Below are 21,097 nucleotides of genomic sequence, written 5' to 3'. Positions count from 1 at the left end.
CACAGCAATGAGGCCACATAAATGAAACCAGGATACATCCTTTACCGTCAAACTGGATCTAAACACAGCTGCCTGTGTGCGTTTGATAAATCCATCCATCCATCCATCTTCTCCCGCTTATCCGTGGTCGGGTCGCGGGGGTAGCAGTTCCAGCAGAGAACAGCAGTTTGATAAATACTTTATGATTTTATATTTATTATAGGCTAGCTACTTATTAGCCTAACGTGTAAAGTTATACAAGCATTTGTACCAGTGCTTTTCACAAGTAGACTCTTGCAGGCCAGAGTAGCTGGAGTGATTCAACAACAACACAAAGACATATCTGAGAAGAGATCAGGACGAAGAGGAAGAGGAAAAGGACAAGAGAGTTCACTGAAGAGACCAGGAGGGTCAGAGCAGGAGGAAGAGGAGGATATGAAGAGACCAGGAGGGTCAGAGCAGGAGGAAGAGGAGGAGATGAAGAGACCAGGAGGGTCAGAGCAGGAGGAAGAGGAGGAGATGAAGAGACCAGGAGGGTCAGAGCAGGAGGAAGAGGAGGAGATGAAGAGACCAGGAGGGTCAGAGCAGGAGGAAGAGGAGGAGATGAAGACATTAGTGAAGAAGAAGAAATGTATATGAGGAATAAAGATGAAGTATCAGAAAGAGGGCCAGAGGCAGGGATCAGGAGGCAGATGAGACTCCAGCTGGACCACATGGTATGTTCTTATTCTCCTTACATATTCCATTACAGCAGCACAATCTAGCAGCTCTTAGTATTGACAAATATGTATTGAAATGTGTTGCTGCACAGGTCACCTTTTGCTCTCTTAAGAGATGGGTGATGTCATTTGTGTACTTAATTATAACTAAGTACTTTTACTGTACTTACAGTAAACAGAATTCTAGGGTATCATGAGTATTTTCTGCAGTTTTATACTATATTTTAGTTTGTTTGTCTGAACACCTTGTTTCTCTCTTGTGTTAGGGCATGACTTAACAATAAATAGGTTATATATACAGTATAAAATATCACGTACTGTCCGCCCTCCCATGCCACCCTGGCATGACCTCTTGCCCCCCCATGTCAAATGTTCTAGAACCACCACTGATAGAGGTATATTCTAAAGTGTTGTGTAAAAGGTGACTTTAATTGTGTTAGCATGATGTTTTGGATATGTTTTCTTATGTTGTTGCAAGGTGCGGCCATGACAATAATCCCTATGCTTACGCTCACCCACAGAAGCTGTTTTCAAGGAAAAAAACACAATGAAAGTCAACATCAATCTTTGGAAACGAACAACCACACAGACAGCACTTACCCAACGTTGATCCCAACAAAACATTGGCCCTATAATTTTGAGCTTTATTCAATGCCTTGATAAGCTAAGAGGAAAAGGCTTGTTGTAAGTAGCATAGCGCCTGCCTCAGACAAGCCAATGCAAACCCCACAACAACAATACTTTTTGTTTCAAACTAACATTTAGGAAGACTTACGTCCTCTTTTTTTCCCTCTTGCCTTTAAAAGCCACTAAGTGCCTTTTTAGCACTAACAAGTGTGAAGCCAAATGACAGTGGAAACTCTCCAGTTTCCAGGAAACCCTTTCTCTTTTGTTTCTGTGAGAGGGACACATTTTAACGGTGTCTTTGAATTCTATTTGCAAGCTCATCCCATTTAACATGCAGAGTGTATCAGTCTGACTGAATACAAGTCACGTGTCGCACAAAGGATACTTATGGGACACATTATATTGCTTATCAAGAACTCCAGGTCTTAAGTGGTTAAATAAGAACATGCGTTTTGTTCGCAACACTCTTATTTTTTTGTAAAGAGTCAGAAGGCTAAACGGACTCACCACCAGTATGTCAACTTGTTTAGCATGCGTTTCTGCTCAGGTCTAAAGCTATTATTGGGTTTATGTATATGTGTGTGTAATACTATCAAATTCTAATGAAGTCTTAGTATCACCATCATACAGTATGACAGAAGACAAGATAGGAAAGGCAGCTTGCACCAGGCTACAGTACACACACACACACACACACACACACACACACACACACACACACACACCTTCACTGAAGCATAATGAGAGGAGACTTACACCTATTCTATTTTAGCAAGGCCTATTTCAAGATGCAGTCGAGCCACTTTATGAGCAGTGATAGAAGGTAGCCAAGTGACCTCTGACCTTTGGATATCTGGGTGACTAATAAAATCACTCTGGGAATGGTGGCGGGGGGGTTTCAAGGACAATACATGTCCAGCAGACATCCCTCTTCAAAAATGTCACTGTCATTATGCAACATGTCCTTCAAATGGGCCCTATTCTGCTCATGTTGTGCCTCTACTGGGACATGTCACTGCCTGTGCTGCAGCACCTCTTTTCACCGTCTGAAACCAGAGCCCAGTCTGCTCTGATTGGTTAGCCTGCCGGCTCTGTTGTGATTTGTCAACTGCTTAGAGATGTCCCTCCTCTTATCCTATCATGTACAATGTGTTGGAGCGCTAGCCAATGGAGACAAGGCAAGGCAAACAAGTATTACATAGTGATGAAACTATGTAACAGAAGTAAAGAAAGGAGTCCAATGGAGGCGTTCCAGACAGGGGGGGAGGAGTGTGTGGGACAGAAACTCCCTCTGGAGGGAGCTTTGGGATTTTATTTGTGAACTTGAACAAAGGATAATTTAATGTTTTTTTTTTATCAGATCCCAATACGTCCCCTTAATGGCTATTTAATACATAAGCAAGTCTGTTTTTAAAAGCTATTAACAACAAATATCAGCTTAGCCAGTTTAGCCTTTGGGGGACAGATTTGAAAGGGGGATATACTGTGTAGAGGGACTGCAGGCCAGATTCTAACCTGTGTATGCCACAACCAGGACAAAGCACCAGGAAATGGGCCTCCAGCACTACCAACTGAACTGATGATCCCCTCCAAACATCAGCTTTTAATTAAGAATATCAGGTGAATAGTTATTACAGTGATATAACCACAAGCTGACCATCCAACCCAGTCTCACGGCATTTCGTGTTCACCAACACGATTTTTAACCTATTGATTCGTGTTCACCAACACGATTTGCCCCTTTTTTTCGTGTTGCACAGCACGATTTTAAAAGCAATGTATTTCTATTGCCTGCAGCACGTCTTTTTCTCCGGTCGGGTCGAGGAAGACCTGAAGCTGTGTGGTTCATAAAAACATGTTCTTACTCAATATCAAGCCACAATTATTGCTTTTATTTTAAATCGTATAATTTCGGACTTTTGTTGCCGTCTGTGAGGAAAATAAATGGGGCTCAGAGCCTCAGAATACTGAAATCTGTATTTTTTAAATATTTTTTTCCTTCTAATTTGTTATTCTTTTCAAAATAACACACTGTTATTTACTCACCAATAACACACAATTATCCTTGCTTTTATTTATTGGTTTAATTCCATAATCTCGGGCTTTTTTGGCGTCCGTCAGGGACTGAATTTCAAAATAAAATATCCGGAAACAGACGTAGGACTATAAGGGACATTTCGAGCGTCATTGCGATTGTCAACCTTTCTGAGTTTAGGATGGCCGAAGACACTACACTACCCATAATCCCCAGCTATCGTTTAGGACTACAGTCCCCCGTAAGGTTACGCAGAGCGTCAAACAGCTGTGTGAAATGGAACGAAACCACGCCAGACTATCCAAAACTGGAATCGAACGCCCCCCCAGAACTACACATGCTGGCTATTGTGTTTCGCAAAATGTTCTATGGCACGTCTCTACTGAACGTTTTCGTTTTTCCCACAATTAGAAGTTGCCAGTATTAAACACATTGGCGTTATCAAATGTAAAACTATTATATATTATTTATTATAATTAATAAATGGGTGAAAATCGCTATATACTGTATACCCACATGACAGCTCATTGTTACTTTGTAATTCTACTCCACTACAATTCAGAGGTTAACCTGGTATTTTTACTCCACTGCATTTATTTGAGTTACTTTGCAGATTCTGATTAATTATGTGAAATATAAACAACCCTTAAATCAGACTTTAGTTACACCTGAGTAACATTCAGGTAAGGTGATTGTCAAGTGCCAACAATCAGGAGAGATATTTGATAGTTGGTGCTTGAGAAGACTAAACATGTATCTGCAATTGACATGAATGGAAACGAGTAATAAAGTATATTCATTACTCATTATTCTCTACTAATAGTTCATTAAAGACTGTATATTATGGCTATTTTTCACATCCCTTTCAAGATTTTCAAAGGTTTATTGACATATCATATACACAACTACGGTGTAGTTATGCAATGAATGAAACACTTGGGTCACAGGTTCCTCAACAGTGCATTACAAGACATCTATCAATATGTGTGTACCTCCACCATTAAACTGTCATATTCTGCACATTTCTTATTCTATCTACATACATAAGAGTATAATTCATATGTATAATATCAGTTAAAATAAGTGCTTCAACATAGTTAACATTGCAGGAAAGCAATATATTAGACGTTAAGTACTTTGTCAGGCTTAATATTTATCTGTAGATAGATACCCCCAACGTTTTTTTCTTATTTAAAAGAAGACCTTAATCTGTTATTTAATGTTTAAATAAAGGTTAATTCGTTTTTCTGTTTTGCACCTCCTCCTATTAATATCTTTGTACATTCTGCACTAAACTGTTTTATTGTAGAGATCACTTTATAGTATCTTCTTGATTTTTTATATTCTATATTTCTATATTTATACTTTCCCCCTATGAAAGTATGTACTCTTAATATTTTTTTAATCAAACACAATAATTCAATATCGTGCTTTAACCACTAGATGCACACAAGGTACACAAATGTTTTCCGGATTTCATATCATATAAACACCAAATCCCAGCATGCATTGCGGCTAAAACATCCAATAAACGAGCTTAAAACCATAGCTGAGGATCTTGGGTAATGCCTATGTCCGTGCTGTGCAACACGAAAAAAAGGGGCAAATCGTGTTGGGGAACACGAATCAATAGATTAAAAATCGTGTTGGTGAACACGAAATGCCGTGAGACTGGGTTAGACCATCCCAACTACTGCAGCTCTCTGGAAGGCCAGCAGGCTCCCTGCTATCTCTCAGGGCGTAGCAGTGCCTGTTATTATAGGGTGGCAGTGAAAGTATCACTTTGGTCGCAGAGTGACCACCGCTCCCTGAGCAGGAAGTCCATGCCTGCGGCTGCTGAGTCCAGGAATGTCCTGTACTCAACTCCCACAGGGCCTTCGGTTTCTCAGCAGCCACCATCTCACCACAAATGAATTCAGATACCAATTCCTCTCCTCCATTTCAAAACATGATATACTATTTACAACTCGGGCAGCAGGAAAACAGTGTGATACTGATCAGGGTTGATACGTGAGATAAACACTGTGCATCAGCAGACTTTGTATTTCTCCTACGTCGATATGATGCTTGGCTGTAACTTTGTGATGCATTAAAGAAACTAATCAATACTCCAAAAGCGTTTTAGTGTCAGGGTTTCTCAGTAAACATTCCAATAATGATTTACACTTTCATTTGACTTCAGTTTGACCCTATCGTGTGGGAGGTTTTAAGTGATGAAAGTGTGAAAAGGTCTTTAAACTCCATGAGGAAGCAGGGGGAAAAGGTGTCACGCAGAACAACAAAAGCAGCCTTGTTACGGAGGTCTGTGTGTGTGTGTGTGTGTGTGTGTGTGTGTGTGTGTGTGTGTGTGTGTGTGTGTGTGTGTGTGTGTGTGGGTGTGTGTGTGTGTGGGTGTGTGTGTGTGGGTGTGTGTGTGTGTGTGTGTGTGTGTGTGTGTCAAGAGGAGAGACACTTAAATACAATCCCAGCTTCTTCCTCTCAACCACATTAAAGAGCATGTCCACAGTCACATGCACAGTTTACAAGGAAGGTGAGGAGTGGTATGTCCCTAAAAATACATTTCTCAGACCCCAGAACACAAACAGCTATTGAAGAGAGCTCGTGCAGCCTGTTATTGAGGTGTGCTTGCTAGAAATTGACAAAACTATGCAAGCAATGCAGTGGTAATGGATCATAGGCAGCTACATGAATCTTGCAATTGAGTTACCTAAAATAAATTCTAATAATATATTCAATTGAGAGATTTCTTTCTTTCTTTCCGAATTAACAAGATTATCAGGGTTGTATCAGAATTCTGAGAAAAGTTTTCATGGTAAAAACAGGCTTCTTTATTTCCCCAGAAAATCTTTTCCCAGAATTCTGAGAAAATAATCTTGTTAAGTCGTAAAACAGGAAAAAAAAGTTCTGCCTTCTTTGTATAATAGACCCACAGACACTATATTTCTTTTCACTTTCACGAGTTCCCACCAAATCCTTCATCCATTGCCATCATAGATTTGGTAAGTTAAAGATGAAGCACTAACATGGCTTGAAGCTAAATGCTAATGCCAGGATGCTATGACGCATGCAATGCCAATGTTTACATTCTGTAAAGCAGGTATAATGTTCGCCATCTTAATATAGCATGCTCTAAAAATGCAACTTACCTAAACTCATGGACAAAAATAGAGAAAATGTCCAGTAATGTATTAATTACAGCTCAGTGTGTACATGTGTGTATGTTAGCAATCATTTCTGTGAGCCACGCGTTACCTAGTGAAGTATGTAGTATGTATGTATGTATGTATGTATGTAGTATGTAGCAGAGAATCTGTAGAGTGTAATGCATATTACATTGTATAATGATTCACGTACCGTCTGTGTTGTCCTCACAGTTCTGGTTGAAGTTTTCGTAGGAGTCCCAGCGGATCAGAGGGTCCTGAGTGTTGTAGTCAACCGAGACGCTCGGCCCGTTTTCAAGTTGATCCACACCTGGACCCGAAGTACAGAGAGGCAGAGCAGAACATGTGAATGTCTTTTAACCATAAGAGAGAAACATGTATTATACTCAGAATGTGAAGAAAGAAATATATATCCCGCCACATGATACAGTTAAGATACTGCAGATTTGTTTTATTGAAACTTTTCCCACTTTTTGCAGCATGTTTGATTTGTCCGATACTTTGTTCTGCGTTCAGAATAATAAATAACTCAGAGGACTGACAGTACTGTCACCTCAATGACAGTTGTTGAAGCGTGGCTTGCGTCATCCACATACTACTATACTGCCAGGCAAAAATGGTCTAAAAATATGAATAAAGGTGAAGTATGATATTTGTTAGTTGTTCCAAAATTGCACCTTGGCTCTTACCATGTAATTTCTCTGGTCCAAAGGAGAAAATAAACTCCACTTTCCCATATTCTGGAAACCTCTCATCTGCACACAATACATAAAAATGAACTCTTTGGTTAACAGCAAAGTTATGAAATTATTCATACATTATCGCAAACTCATTTGGGGCAAATAGGGCGGTTGTGGCTCAGGGGATAAATGGGTGTCAACCAACCAGGGGTCAGTGATTCGATCCCAAGGACCTGCTCCATCATTAAAGATATTAGAGTGTATTTCAGGTTATTTGAATAAAAGCATTAGCTAAATGACATGTGATGTCAATTGTATTGATATTCAAAGAACTCTATCCCTTACCTTTAAATGTCTCATCGAGCTCGTCCTTTCCAAACACAATCCCCAGGTCGTGCACGGCGCAGGTGTGAAACTGCACCCGGAATATCACGTCTCGGCACGGGCTGCGGTAACGCTTGTGGTAGCACTTCAACTGTGGGGTGAAAAACATCAGAGGGAACTCAAACCACACTGAATAGTAGCAGCAATGCAGAATCTAACAGACAACTTAATAACATTGGATTCCTTTTAAGTCCACAGGTACACTGAATATCAAATAAATAACCATTTCAGGATGAATTTACACAATGTGTCAAGTCTGATAAGGAAAACAAATCATTTCAGCAAAATCTAATCATTCTAAGGATTGAATAGCTGAGCAATATAAAACGATCCTTGTGAAACACGAGCCAGAGACATGCCAGCCTGATTCATAGTGGCTCTTTCTTTACACTGGCTCAGCGCTAGAGAAAGCATTTAAGACTTTTTTGATATATATATACAGTATATATCCCTCCTAATGTATGGCCTCTCCACTGGCATTACTGTCCAAACTGCAACACAAACGGCTTTAGGAGCAACACTAAAACCAGGAAAATATTCTCTCCCTCCTGCTGTTTCCTGTTGGGAAGCCTGGACCTTTTTTACAAGGACCTCACATTTACAGGTACTGGAGGAATACCCTTTAACGCAAACAACTTGCACCTCGCAAACTGCGGCTGTAAAAGTTGAAATAAATACCTGACATAATTATATAGACCTTACCATAAGTCAAAATGGAACTACATAAACACAGCAGCTAAAAACTCAATTGAAATATGATTTTGAGGAAAGTGGCACGTTGCTTTCCACATACTCTCTACTTGTGGGGCAAAACATATAAGTTCCAAAATCCACAAAAGCACATAAAGGATGGAGGGCGAGAGGAAGGCAAGCTAGAATATCCTGTGGCTTAGTGCAGCTTTCTGGGAATACCGCAAACCTCCCACTGAGGAACACAATGCTGTTGAGCCAAGACTGAGAACAATACATAGAAAGGAAAACATTAATTTGGAGCTTACATGTTGCCTTAGCAAAGGCGCTATGCTAACCAAACCTATTCAACCCTGATGTCTAGACAAATAATGTGCAATGTTGAATGAATAGTCTTACTTTTTAGATAAATTGCTTGAGCTAAAGCACTTTGAATTGCCTTGTGTTGAAAAGTGCTATATAAATAAACTTGCCTTGCCTTGCCTTGAGCTTATTTGCTCCATTACTGAGGAAAAGAGGAAAATAATGGTGCCTCTCTCTTACTGTTAATATGAATCTACAGCTAGCAGTTTTAGCTTAGCTTAGTATAGGCACAAGACTGGACACAGTGGGAAACAGCTAACCTGGCAAAATGTAGAACAAATATATTTCTTAGTATTCCTCAGCTTACTAATTAAGATGTTATATCTATAAAAAAAAAAGAAATCGTACCAACATTTACATTTTTATAGCAGGAAATCACTGCACGCAGGCAGGAAATAGTCCAGCACATAACGCCTCGTAAAACCATAACTTATTTTCATGGTTTGATTAATTAAATAAAACTGATATAATGTGATGATTAGAGAGCTTATTAGGTGTTGGTATAATGTTTTCCTTTTAATTATGGTCGCATGCAGGCTAATCGTTTTCTCATGTTATTGCTAGGCTAATTGTGCTGAGAAGATTGTTGCCTCTCTCAAAGCTACAGTCAACAGTTTGTTAGCTTGTTTGCACATTATATCTCATTATATACAATTTGTACCAAAAACGAGATATTGTTTTGTCAGGAAACCACTGCACCCTGCCAGGAAATAGTTCAGCTCACAACACCTCATACAAACACAACTTGTTATGTGTATTGTTTGTGTTTTGTAGTGATGAAACAAACCTGGTATATTGTGTGCATTAGAAAACGTTTGGTAGGGTGGGTTTTTGTGCTAGAAAAGGCTAAGTGTCTATTTACTGTAGAGGCATTAACATGGTGGTCTTCTCATCAAACTCCTAGCAAGGAAACACATTAGTTAATTTGCAAATACGTTGAGCTATTCCTATAAGCTCCTATTTGTGTTGCTGACTTCAAACTGAACTTTGAATTAAACTGACTTCCAGTGGCCAATGATGGAAGCAAAAAGCCAAACCTGAATAATTGAAATCATCTTTATAAAGATTTTCCTCTGAGGTTATCTTTATGTAATCTAACCATTCAGTAATTAGTCATATTATCCACAACTCATTTCAACAAACACATGCCAGAGCAGTTTTAAATGTAGGAGCACACTCCATGCTGAGTAATGTCTCTTCCATGTGGCCATCAGGCCACAGCTCACATTCTCCGTGTTATCTGAATCATTCCGAGCAGGGCTCAGTCTGATGATGCATTCAGCAGAATCCATTAGTGTGTCTTAAATAAAGGATGAGATATGAGCTCAGCTCTGAACAGCCTTGAGAATAATACAGTATGTGCTCCTTTAAAAATGATCCATGTTTAATGTATGGGCCCGGGGACATCTCATGGATAACGTTAAGGCCTGAATGACAGTAGAAGCAGAAACGTTGCCTATGTATGCAGTTCTTCTGCTTAAACAAATGCAAAATAAGCAACAGGCGCTACTTTATTTTGGATCTCTTTTACACAGTTCAAGGTTCAAGGTTCTTTATTAGTCATACAACCATAGCTACAAAGTAGTTATGTCGATGAAAATCTTAGGTCACAGGCTTCTCCAACAGTGCAACACAATATTACAGAGAAATATAGTGCAAGTAAATATTAAAAGTAAATGCAAAAAGAAAGGAATAGTTTAAAAAAAGTGAAATAAGAGTCTATATGCAAGCTATTGGAATGATATACTAGGTAAATGATAAATGATTACTAAGTAGCAGAATGTTATGGATTTGCTTATGACTTAAATTAAATATACATTTAAAAACGACTAAGATCTTAAAAGTCTATTAGACGCCCCAATGCTAAAACATGCCAACGGGGATACTTTACCATTAGATGATCAAATGTAATGGACCATTTACATAATTTAAATTACAGATTTCTCTCAGTTGTAAAACGGTTGGAAGCATGTTGGATAATGTACTTAACTTATTTTATCTAAAAATACACATCTGAAACACAACTTACTTATGATTATGTCATGTTTAAGTAAAACCCTGTGTAGCACTGCTGGAAAGGAAGTCTGTGCATAGCCTTTTTGACGTCATTGTTTCCAGCAAACATATTGTGTGCTAATGAGTCTATAAAATGAGGTACCAGTCAACGGTCTTCCCCTGAGATTTTATGGCCCTATTTCCTTTATGAATGGACACCATAAACTGCTGCAGCAGTATATTCACCCAATGTCAGAATGGAGAAAAAAAGTCAATTCCCTTTGTACTAAAAAATAATAAAATAGTGCATCATCTGTTCGTTTTTGCAGCTGTTTTCATACACAGATAATCATCATTTAACATCCATTTATTTGTATTTATAAGTAAGACAATAAACTTTCTGTTATTAGTTTCACATAAGAAAATAAGTGTTTTCAGTTTATTTTTTCCAAGTTGAAATGTAACAATGTGTTCTAAAAATCGTATATACTGTACAACTAAGATTTCCTTCTCTGTCTCTGTGTCTTGGCTTTTCTTACCAAGATGTCACCTTTCAGAAGAAGACCGGGTTCAATGGTGATACAGATGCTGGTCTGGCTGTCACCCAGAACATTACTGCAAAAGAAGAAACCACCACATGTTAAATAACACGCCTGCCTCCATCATTACTTCTGTAAAATGATCACAGTCTAATCCAGTGGTTCTCAAACTTTTTCTGTCAGGCCCCCCCTTTGGAGGAAAAAAAAAGTCGGGCCCCCCCAACACAAAGAGTCACGTAATGGGCCAAGTTAACATTTATTAAAATACATCAATATGAATGTGAGCATTCCTTTCAAAAAAATGTAAAAATGACTTTGCTAGAACAGTGATAATAAAACAATGCTCCATAAATCTGTGTGCTCAAAACAATAAATAGATAATACAATTGTGCAATCCCTTTGCTAGAACAATCAATTATAATACTTTGCCAATTTGCAATCTGTGCAAAAAAATGAAAAGAAAGAACAGGGTTGCAGGCTCAGTGGCGGCGCCAGAGATTTCTTTTGGGGGTGCTGTGGGGTAGCTTGACGTTTCATAGAGGGTGTTCAAACATTTAGGGTTTCCCATTAAGGTACCGGGCGCTACAGTTGAATTTTCTACTGCAGCACTCCCCCCGCATATACACAATGTACCCGCGACTGTTACAATGAAGGCTCGATAATCAGTTCACGGCATATAGGTGTAAGCAGGGATAAAGTGCTATTTTTATTAGTGGGGAGTGGCCCTCACATAGTGGGGTCCGGGGGCATGCTCCCCCGGGAAGATTTATTTTTAAATATTGAAGTTAAAAGCATCAATCTGGTGCACTTTGAGAGCAACATGAAGAGATCTATGGATACATCTCTCAACACCCATGAAACAGAACTGTAAACAGATTTACTTTTTAAAGATAGCTGCAGATTTTATTGCTCCACCTCTTACTACTCTTTTTAACCTCTCCCTCAGCACGAACAAAATCCCAAAAGTATGGAAGTCAGCTTATGTCCTGCCACTACTAAAAGGAGGGGAGGCCACCTTATTAAACAATTATAGACCCATCTCTAAATTGTCAGTTCTGGCCAAGGTTCTTGAACGCTTAGTGAGTGAACAAGTAAAGGAGTTTTTATGTAACAATGACATCCTGTCTAAACATCAGTCAGGCTTCAGAAAACAACATGGCACCATCACTGCCACAATGAAAGTGGTGAATGATGTGGCGAGTATTTGAGATAATAAGCAGAGTTGTGCAGCTCTATTTGTTGACCTATCCAAAGCTTTTGATACTGTCGATCATTGCATTTTGAAGCAAAGGCTGGTCAGTATAGGCATGTCCAGCCATGCAGTGGGGTGGTTTGTAAACTACCTCTCTGAAAGATCCCAATGTGTTCAGTTTGATGGGCTGTCTTCTGAGTGGTTAAACATCACTAATGGTGTACCACAAGGTTCAGTTTTAGGTCCGCTATTATTCTCTATCTATATTAATAGTTTAGGTGAAAATGTCGAAGGAGCAACCTTACATTTTTATGCGGACGATGCCGTTATGTACTGTGCAGGTCCCTCGATTAACGAGGCTGTTGTTAAATTACAGGCTGTTTTTAACATTATTCAGGCTCAGCTTTCTGAGCTTAAGCTTCTTTTAAATGTGGATAAAACCAAGGTAATGCTATTTTCTAAAGCTAAAGCTAAAAATACACCAGAGACTGCTTTGGATATTGTAACTACGCAAGAAATACAACTTGAAGTGGTTACCTGTTACAAATACTTGGGTATCTGGCTTGATGACTGTCTCACTTTTAAACTTCATGTCAATAACCTGCTTAAAAAGCTGAGGGTTAGGCTAGGTTTCTTTTACAGAAATAAGTCCTGTTTCTCGCTTGAGGCCAGGAAAAGGCTAGTCACTGTGACCTTTTTACCTGTGCTGGATTATGGTGATTTGTTATATATGAATGCACCTTCCAATTACCTGAGCAAGTTAGATGCTGCGTATCACAGTGCACTGAGATTTTTGACAAATTGTAAAGCACTCACGCATCACTGTACCCTGTATACCAAGGCGGTTATGCCATCACTTACTGTACGGAGGCTCAGTCACTGGTACTTTTTCATTTACAAAGCCATGTTGGATAAACTACCATCTTATATCTGCTCCCTGATCTCTCTGCGTATTGAAAGTACTTATTGCCTGAGATCGCATGCTGTGGTTTTATTAAATGTGCCAAGTGCTAGGACTGTCTTAGGGAAGAAAGCTTTTAGATGTGCAGCTCCACTAACATGGAACAGTCTGCAAAAAGAATGGAAAATTACCAAGCTAGTACCACTACATGTTTTTAAAGCTCGGTTGGATGCTACAAAATCAGATGCTGTTGGTACCTGTACTTGTGGTTAAATATGTAAATTGTAATCCCTGTACATTTTGCTGTATGATGTCCTTTTGTTGTTCTGTTGTTTATGTCTTCTTGTGGAACCTACTGCTGCAGGTCTCCCTTGAAAAAGAGATCATTGATCTCAATGGGATTTTACCTGGATAAATAAAGGTTTTGAATTGAATTGAATTGAATGGATATTTTATAAATCACCCTTTTAATCTTTTTTTACTGTCATATAGTATTTCAAACCTGTTTTTCATTTTTTTATTTTTTTACAACTATAATGATCATATAAACGTGTGCTTTGGAAATAATTGTTTACATTAATGGTGACCAAACCGTTTGAGACCCACTGAGATAACTTAGACTAAGGCCCCGGCCACACGAGGACGAAAACGGCTAAACGCATAGGATTAATGCAAACGCAATCGCAAAAAAGCTTGCGTCCACACGCAATATTCACCGGATAGTGTCTGTCCACACGAGACAGCTCCGTTTATCTCCAACCGCTGGAGAAGCTGCAGTACATATGCCGAGCCTGTACGTGGCGCTGTAACTTCCTCCACAAAAGCAGCGAAGAAGCATGGTTGTCATGGTTGCCCTTCTGTTTATTCTCCGCGGTGGGGGCCAAGGGAACCGGGCAGAGTTTCTCGCCAGTCAACGTGTATTAAAGTTTAAATCTTCCGACAAAATTATAAAAGTGCCGGTCAAAGGTCTTCTTTGTTATTTATTGAGCTTTAAAACAAATGAATAACGACTCTATATAATATAATAATAAAATACATGGAGCCTCTCTTTTTCCTCCCTCTCTTTGGACAGCGCCAGTGTCTGTTTCATGCAGCAGCTGATCCAGTAAGGAGTGACCCGGCCGACAGTAAAAATAAACATATTTATAACTAGTTTAGGTAGTTTGAGAGGTGTCTCCGTCCTGTCAGATTAGACTTCACTCGCGTTTAGGTCCATATCGAGAGAAAGATAAATAATCTGAATTCAGTGTGCAGTTTGCTTTGACGCTGGGGTGAGCAGCAGAGGTGGGGAGAGGCAGGGCTATTGCCTCATCATTATCAGAAAATGATCGTATAAGGCAGGGGTGCCCAACCTTTTTTGAACCGAGAGCTACTTTTAAAGTTGCCAGTCTGCCGAGATCTACCAGTCCAAATAGAGAGGCGTAGCCATTACTGACAGCCTACTACCAGGTAAATACACACTTCTACTTGTATAAAACTGCCATTATATAAAAAATAGTGTTGCTACAAAAGTATAAATTAGGCTTACTAATAAGACAACTCAGATCTGAAGCTACACAATAAAAAAGACAAAATTAATAGAATCAAACATGTTGCATTTTAGTGGATTATAAAAAGAAATGCCTTTAAAATAGGATTCAAGCAACACTAGTTTCTTAACCTGAATTGATAATAGACTATAATCAATTTAAGTTTGCATTCTTATACCATTGTGTACAATAATTATAACTAATAAGTTCAAACAAACTCAAACTTACAGCTGATTAATAACGGTATCTAACTTGAGTTTTTATCATATCAAAAACCTGTTGAAATGCTACTGTTATTTTTACTGTCCCCCAAAAGCGCGTCGGCAGCCTCCAGGAATGCTTCTTTCACAACGTCGCCGTCTTTGAAAGACTTCATGTTTTTCGCAAGAACGTGACTGACACGATAAGATGCTATGGTAGCAGCCTTGCTCTTGTTGTTGGGCCTGGTGAAAATGGACTTCTGTGCATTTAGCTATCCTTTCAGGTCCCTCCCCTTTTGGGAGCGTAGGGCAGAATTAGGAGGGAATTCCGTCTCGTAGCGTTTGTGCACTGTTTTGAAATGCCGCTCCTAAATTACCCTTCTTCGATAAAGCCACGCTCGCATTGCAGATGAGACAGATGGACTTTGAATTGGAATAGATACAAAAATAATCATCCTCCCACTCGGAGTGAAAATTATATATGTTTTGATTCTGCCATAATTGCGGTCTTGTGTGTGTGCGGACTGTCACTCCTGTGTGTTGACACGGACTGGACAACGTTAGCGAACTAGTGCACTGCCCACTGCCCACCAGCCACGCCCCGACACATGGGGTCACGCCGGCCAATCACAAAGCTTTGATGCGTTCAAGTGCATTATTCTGGCACAGGAAGATTATGTTATAGGACATTAACGATAAAATTGAATATTGTTGTTCTATTTTTAGACACATCTCGCGATCGACTGGGAATCTCTCCGCGATCGACCGGTCGATCGCGATCGACTGGTTGGGCACCCCTGGTATAGGGCGTACACACGGAGCCGTCGGAACCCCCAGAGCGTTGCGTATGCCGTTCTATCCACCTTGGGACCCGTTATCGTTTCCGCAGTCGTTTAGTGCCGTATTCGGTCGTCCTCGTGTGGCCGAACGGTCTATATGACACTAAACAGTAACGCAAACGACCGTTTTCGTCCTCGTGTGGCTGGGGCCTTAAGTTAACTATCTAAACACTCAGAGAGTCCTTTAGTTCACTGAGCCTCTCTGACAGGAGAGGACTCTCTTCCACCTTGTTGTTGAAAAAGCTCCTTATATCCGTTAGCGTAGCTCGCTAGCACCAGAAGCTAACAACAACGATCTCCGGTACCGGTGCTCTCTCTCTCTCGCTCGCGCGCGCACACACAAAATGGCTCGTTCCACACACACACACACACACACACACACACACAGAGCCGAGCTTGAATGAAACACAGAGACCCAGAAGTAATTGTACTGTATCATATTATTTTCAAATCAATTATTTTTCAAATTATGATTTTTATTTTTTTTTAATAACCGTTTTTCCTCCTGGTCTCTCGCCTGTCTCCTTGTCATGCCTCTGCACCTCCTAGGTTTTGAGAAACACCGGTCTAATCCAACATAACTCTGCTACATCATTTTCTTTTTGATGTTACTTGTCTGGGTATAACTATGTTCACATGATCTCCATCGTCTACTAACAATCAGATATATGCTTGAACAGTGGCCATCACAGGGCGTAGCAGCGCTTGGCTAATTTTGGGTATTAGTGTCTACATGAGGAGAGAGGGATCAAAGGGTAGAGGGTGCTAATAGAGAGCATGTGAGAGAAAGGGGGGAGGAATGTGATTTGGGGCTCTAAGCGGTCGACAGTCTGGAAATGTATGCGCACTAATGTCACACTTAGTTAGGTGTATGCTGTAAATGTGTGTATGTATTAACGCTAGACATGTTCCACACAAGCAGGCTTCACTGTTTACAGTTACAATTTTAACAACGTTTCAGAAAAGCTGCACCCTTAAACTCAGAGGGCAAAAGCAAGGATAGGGTAAAAGGCAGGAGATAGGGATTAGGGAATTTAATACCAAATTGGTATGGGTAATGTTAAACGTGTCTTTTTTACGAAACATTTACAAAGGATTATTAAGAACTCTCGGTTATCTGAAGCATTTTAGCATCTTTTAGCTAACTGTTTTGGTTTCTCGCCTACAAACTCTGCCCTCACTTTCAAGCATGAAAGCTCTGATAAACACTCTGTATGTTACTTGTACAGTATCAAATGACAGACAAATATTTAATCTAGCATTCTAGCAGATTAACTCACTGGATATTTAGCAGATAAATAGCAAGTTGTGACCCAAAGTAGTAGGAGGAGACCAAAACAGAGCTTAAAGGCCAGTTGATATTGGACTTATATTAATCGAATGGACAGAAACAAACCTCTAAATAAAGTTATTTAGTTGGCAAACACATTAGGCATTCAAACTTCTTAAAGTGATAATATATAAATGCTTTTTGCTCTGTCCCCAAGGTTAGGGTCCCTTCACAACAAACCACACTCTGCAGAGATTAGTGATGGATTGTGCGGAGGTCTGAGAGTGTCATTTAAATAATGGCCAAATAACACAAGTTACTTAATGACAATTAACATTTGTGTACTCCCTCATTGCAGGGTTGTACAGCTCTGGATTGCCGGTTACGGGATTGTCCAATGCAAGCTTTCTATGAGTGCTGGTGCTTTCACTAAAGCACCTGATTTGGCATTAAAGCTTTATATCATTGTTCATGAACAGTTTTGTTAAAAGGTCCCGGTGCTCTCAGAGCTGCAGTAGGTGACACAATATGAATCTTATTGGTTAATGTATTAAGTTGTTAAAGTTTAAAATACTAGGGAGGTGTACAAATTGCATTTTTAGCTACAGTATGGAAACGGCATGGTCTGAACTCTGCATGCATGTGTTTCCTATAAGAACAAGCACACTATGCACCACGATAAAACAGTCTGTCTGTTATGTGTTAAATGCTTTTAAATGTGGTATCACTGTGACCTGTGCCTCATTCATCTGAGGGCAGCGCTCCCCTGCTATCCTCTCCTTAACCTCCACTCTTCCCAAAACAACAACAGAAAAATCATAGAAACCATTATTTCCTGTCTGGCTCTGGGAACCAGAACCAACATACCTGAGCAAGGTCCTTTTGGCAGTCATACCCTGCAGGCGTCCACACGGATGCCTGTCTAACTGTTTAATTGGCTCTCCGGTCACAAATAACACTAGAAGTGACTGCGGGATCTAACGTAGGGAAACAAGAGCCTGCAGCTGGGGAGGCTAGCTAAACACAATAATGTGAGGCAAGCATAGAGTATAAACTGGCAGGGGTGACGGTGAATGTGGATATTGGGGGGAAGGGAGTAAAGGGAGAGGCTATAAAGGAAAATCTGTTTTTTTTTATGATTGAGCCACCACGAGCTAGCTACCCCTGGAATCTTGTAAAAGCATTTGAGTGAGAGTGTGTTTTAAGACTTACTAAATCCCAGATGTGTACACGGGCTGCATGGCCTGGTAGATCTTGAGAAAAGGACGACAACCTGCAAAACCATTTTTTGAAAAAGTTACAAAATGAAGAAGTTTATGTGAAGTTGCTTATGTGTGAGAGCATTTCTGCACTAACCTCCTTTGGACTCGAAGTTTGGGATGCCGTGCAGGATCACATGGTGAAGGAACAGGGGTTTGTTGTTGATCTTGATATGTCCAGAGAGCAAGCCACTGAAGTACTCCACATACCTGAGCAAGATAAATAAAGAGAGAACTCCAATTATAATTGCTATGTTTACAATAAAGGGATAAAGGTATGATTCTGACGCAGTATTTGTCCCTCAACTCTCGCAACAACAATACATGTTTTTAGCCATGCTAAATAAGTCAACCTTCTACCTTGTTTTTATTCTATTACATATTTGTTTTATACTCAATGAGTGTTGGTAGTGACCAACCCGCAGATATTACATTCCCAGCCCAGCACCAAACAGCAGACAGATACATTCAACAACAAGTCAGACAAATTAACATCATATTCAAATCCAAAACCCAGCTTTAAATATGTGTAGGTTTAAAAAGACACAGGGTTTTTGAAAGAGACATTTCACTGGGGTCAAACTCATACAATAAACAACAGACCTTTTCTGGGATGGCTGGCCCACAGGAAGCACTTTGTCTTCATAGAAGCGCTTCATGGCAAACCTGTCCAGAGCCTGGTCAGCACTGCATTCAAACAGAGAGGTTATTTCAAAAAAGAACTTTTATTTCCACTGGAGTATAAGCAATGTAAATCCACGGTATTTCGGAATGTGATCAAAGTAAATTTGATGTTACTTGTACTTTTCTTGAGTATTGCCTCTTTATGCTACTTGATACTTCTACTCCACTACAATTTCAAAGCAAATATTGTACTCAATACTCTTATCTAACAGATTATTAGCTAATGCAAAATATAAATCAACCAACAAATGAACTATGTTAAGTAATGACTTAACTTAATACATTCAGCAGCAGTATCCAAAATAAATAAAACTAGCTCTACCTTTGATGGCGTAATGAACACATTAATGCATCAATAATCATAATCCAGTAACTAAAGGGACATCATTCTGAAATGGACTATTTTGTGTAGTGAATACACATCTTAAGATCTTGCAGACTAAATTACACTCAGTGTTTATTTCTAACAGCTAATTCTGCATAACCTCCGTAACCTAGCACACAGTAAAACACCTTATTGCCATTTTTTTACGTAACATTTATATTCCCATACGGCAAATGTCACAGTGGTTTCATGTTCTGGCTTTTTGCTGCTACTTCAGTTTTCACAGCTACTTCACGCCAGCTTTAAAACGATTTGTGAGGTAATGAGTTTAAAGAGAAATGTAATACTTTTGCAGGGCACAGAGTGCGTTTCATTTGTTCCTGGCGTTCTTTCTGAGGCGACACCGAGTCATGTGTTCCTTCTGATCATTTAATAATTCACATCTCTTTGGTTTATGTAAGAGAAAGCCATCCTATCTATGAGATCTAAAATCAAATCCTATAAAGAAAAAGTGGGCACTTATAATTCGAGTCTTGTGATTTGGTGAGAAGCTAACTCATTGCTTTCTGCTTATAATTACAATATCAAATTGTTTTCCAAATAAAAATGCTGTTGCCCGATCTCATGTTCTGCCCCTCATTCTTGTGTTTATCACATCTCCGTCTGTTCCAATGTGTGCTTCGGTCTTGTGATGAACAATGCTGCTTCATTTAGTTTTTCCTCTCGTGTCCCTATTCTACTGGTGTACTTCTCCTTTACTATTTGCGCTATTTCTGTATGACTTCAACTCCTCTCTCTCTCAGTGCTACACAGTTCCTCTCTGCAGGTGTAGTATGGATCATAGACCTACCTGGCAGATATGTTGCTGTAATGCATGTAGGCGGCCACCACCACTCCTGTTCTGCCCCGGTTGCCCTGAAAAGACATAAATCAAGCCAGAGTCAACCACAGATGTATCCTCCAGGCAATGATGCTCTGCCTCCTCGAGTAATTGTTCCACATCATCAGCATTTCGGTTGATGGGGTTATAGGGTCGTTTTATTCTGCAATGCAAAAATGCAAGATCCGAACCCAAATCAGATAGTAGTGTCATCACCGAAACACACACACAAAGTTAGAAGCTGCACTCAAAAATAAATCTTTAGCAGGTACAATGTCAGAGGTGTAAAGTAATTAAGTACATTCACTCAAGTTTGAGATACTTGCACTTTCTCGAGTATTTCTATTTAATGCTATTTCATACTTCTACACCACTATAATTCAGAAGTGAATGGTGTACTTCTACTCCACTAAATGTATTTATTACCTTTAGTTACTTTACAGATGTGGATGAATGATGTGAAATATAATCAAGTGTTGAATCAGACTTTAGTTCCACCTGGAGTAAATCCACCAGCTACCCTGCAGTATACAAAGTCATTCAAACTAGCTGCACCTTTACCAGCTTTGAGAACACTTTCATGATCAATCATTATAAAACATATCATATATTATTCTGAAATGGACAAATCTGCTCAACGACTACTTTTACTTTTGGTACTTTATATTGATGCTAACACGTTTCTACTTTTATTTGAGTAACATTTAGAATGCAGGGCTTTTACTTGTAACAGAGTATTTCTACACTCTTGTACTTGTACTTTTACTCTTTAAGTAAAAGGACTTCGTACTTCTCCCTTCTCTGTACAATGTTAGCAAAGCCATGGTCAATCCAAACTCCATTCAG

General features: G+C 39.5%; 1 protein-coding gene across 15 annotated transcripts in view; it reads right to left on the bottom strand.

Moving 5' to 3' along the window:
• The window catches only part of tns1b (tensin 1b), a 249,357-nt gene that overhangs the window by 47,178 nt on the left and 181,082 nt on the right, over positions 1-21,097 (bottom strand). For 12 of the 15 annotated variants that reach the window (XM_034221400.1, XM_034221408.1, XM_034221407.1 and 9 more), the window contains 8 exons: positions 20,222-20,286; positions 18,966-19,049; positions 18,460-18,572; positions 18,316-18,376; positions 11,173-11,248; positions 7,547-7,676; positions 7,211-7,276; positions 6,715-6,837 (listed from right to left, as the gene is read on the bottom strand). In XM_034221400.1, the coding sequence (XP_034077291.1) occupies positions 6,715-6,837; positions 7,211-7,276; positions 7,547-7,676; positions 11,173-11,248; positions 18,316-18,376; positions 18,460-18,572; positions 18,966-19,049; positions 20,222-20,286 (718 nt within the window). The remainder of the gene's footprint in view (positions 1-6,714; positions 6,838-7,210; positions 7,277-7,546; positions 7,677-11,172; positions 11,249-18,315; positions 18,377-18,459; positions 18,573-18,965; positions 19,050-20,221; positions 20,287-21,097) is intronic. The other 3 variants (XM_034221402.1, XM_034221401.1, XM_034221414.1) reach the window with 1 other exon arrangement.

This window comes from Gymnodraco acuticeps, unplaced genomic scaffold, assembly GCF_902827175.1.
Source record: "Gymnodraco acuticeps unplaced genomic scaffold, fGymAcu1.1, whole genome shotgun sequence".
In the NCBI taxonomy this organism is placed as follows: Eukaryota; Metazoa; Chordata; class Actinopteri; order Perciformes; family Bathydraconidae; genus Gymnodraco; species Gymnodraco acuticeps.
This window is presented reverse-complemented; position numbering and strand designations above follow the sequence as displayed.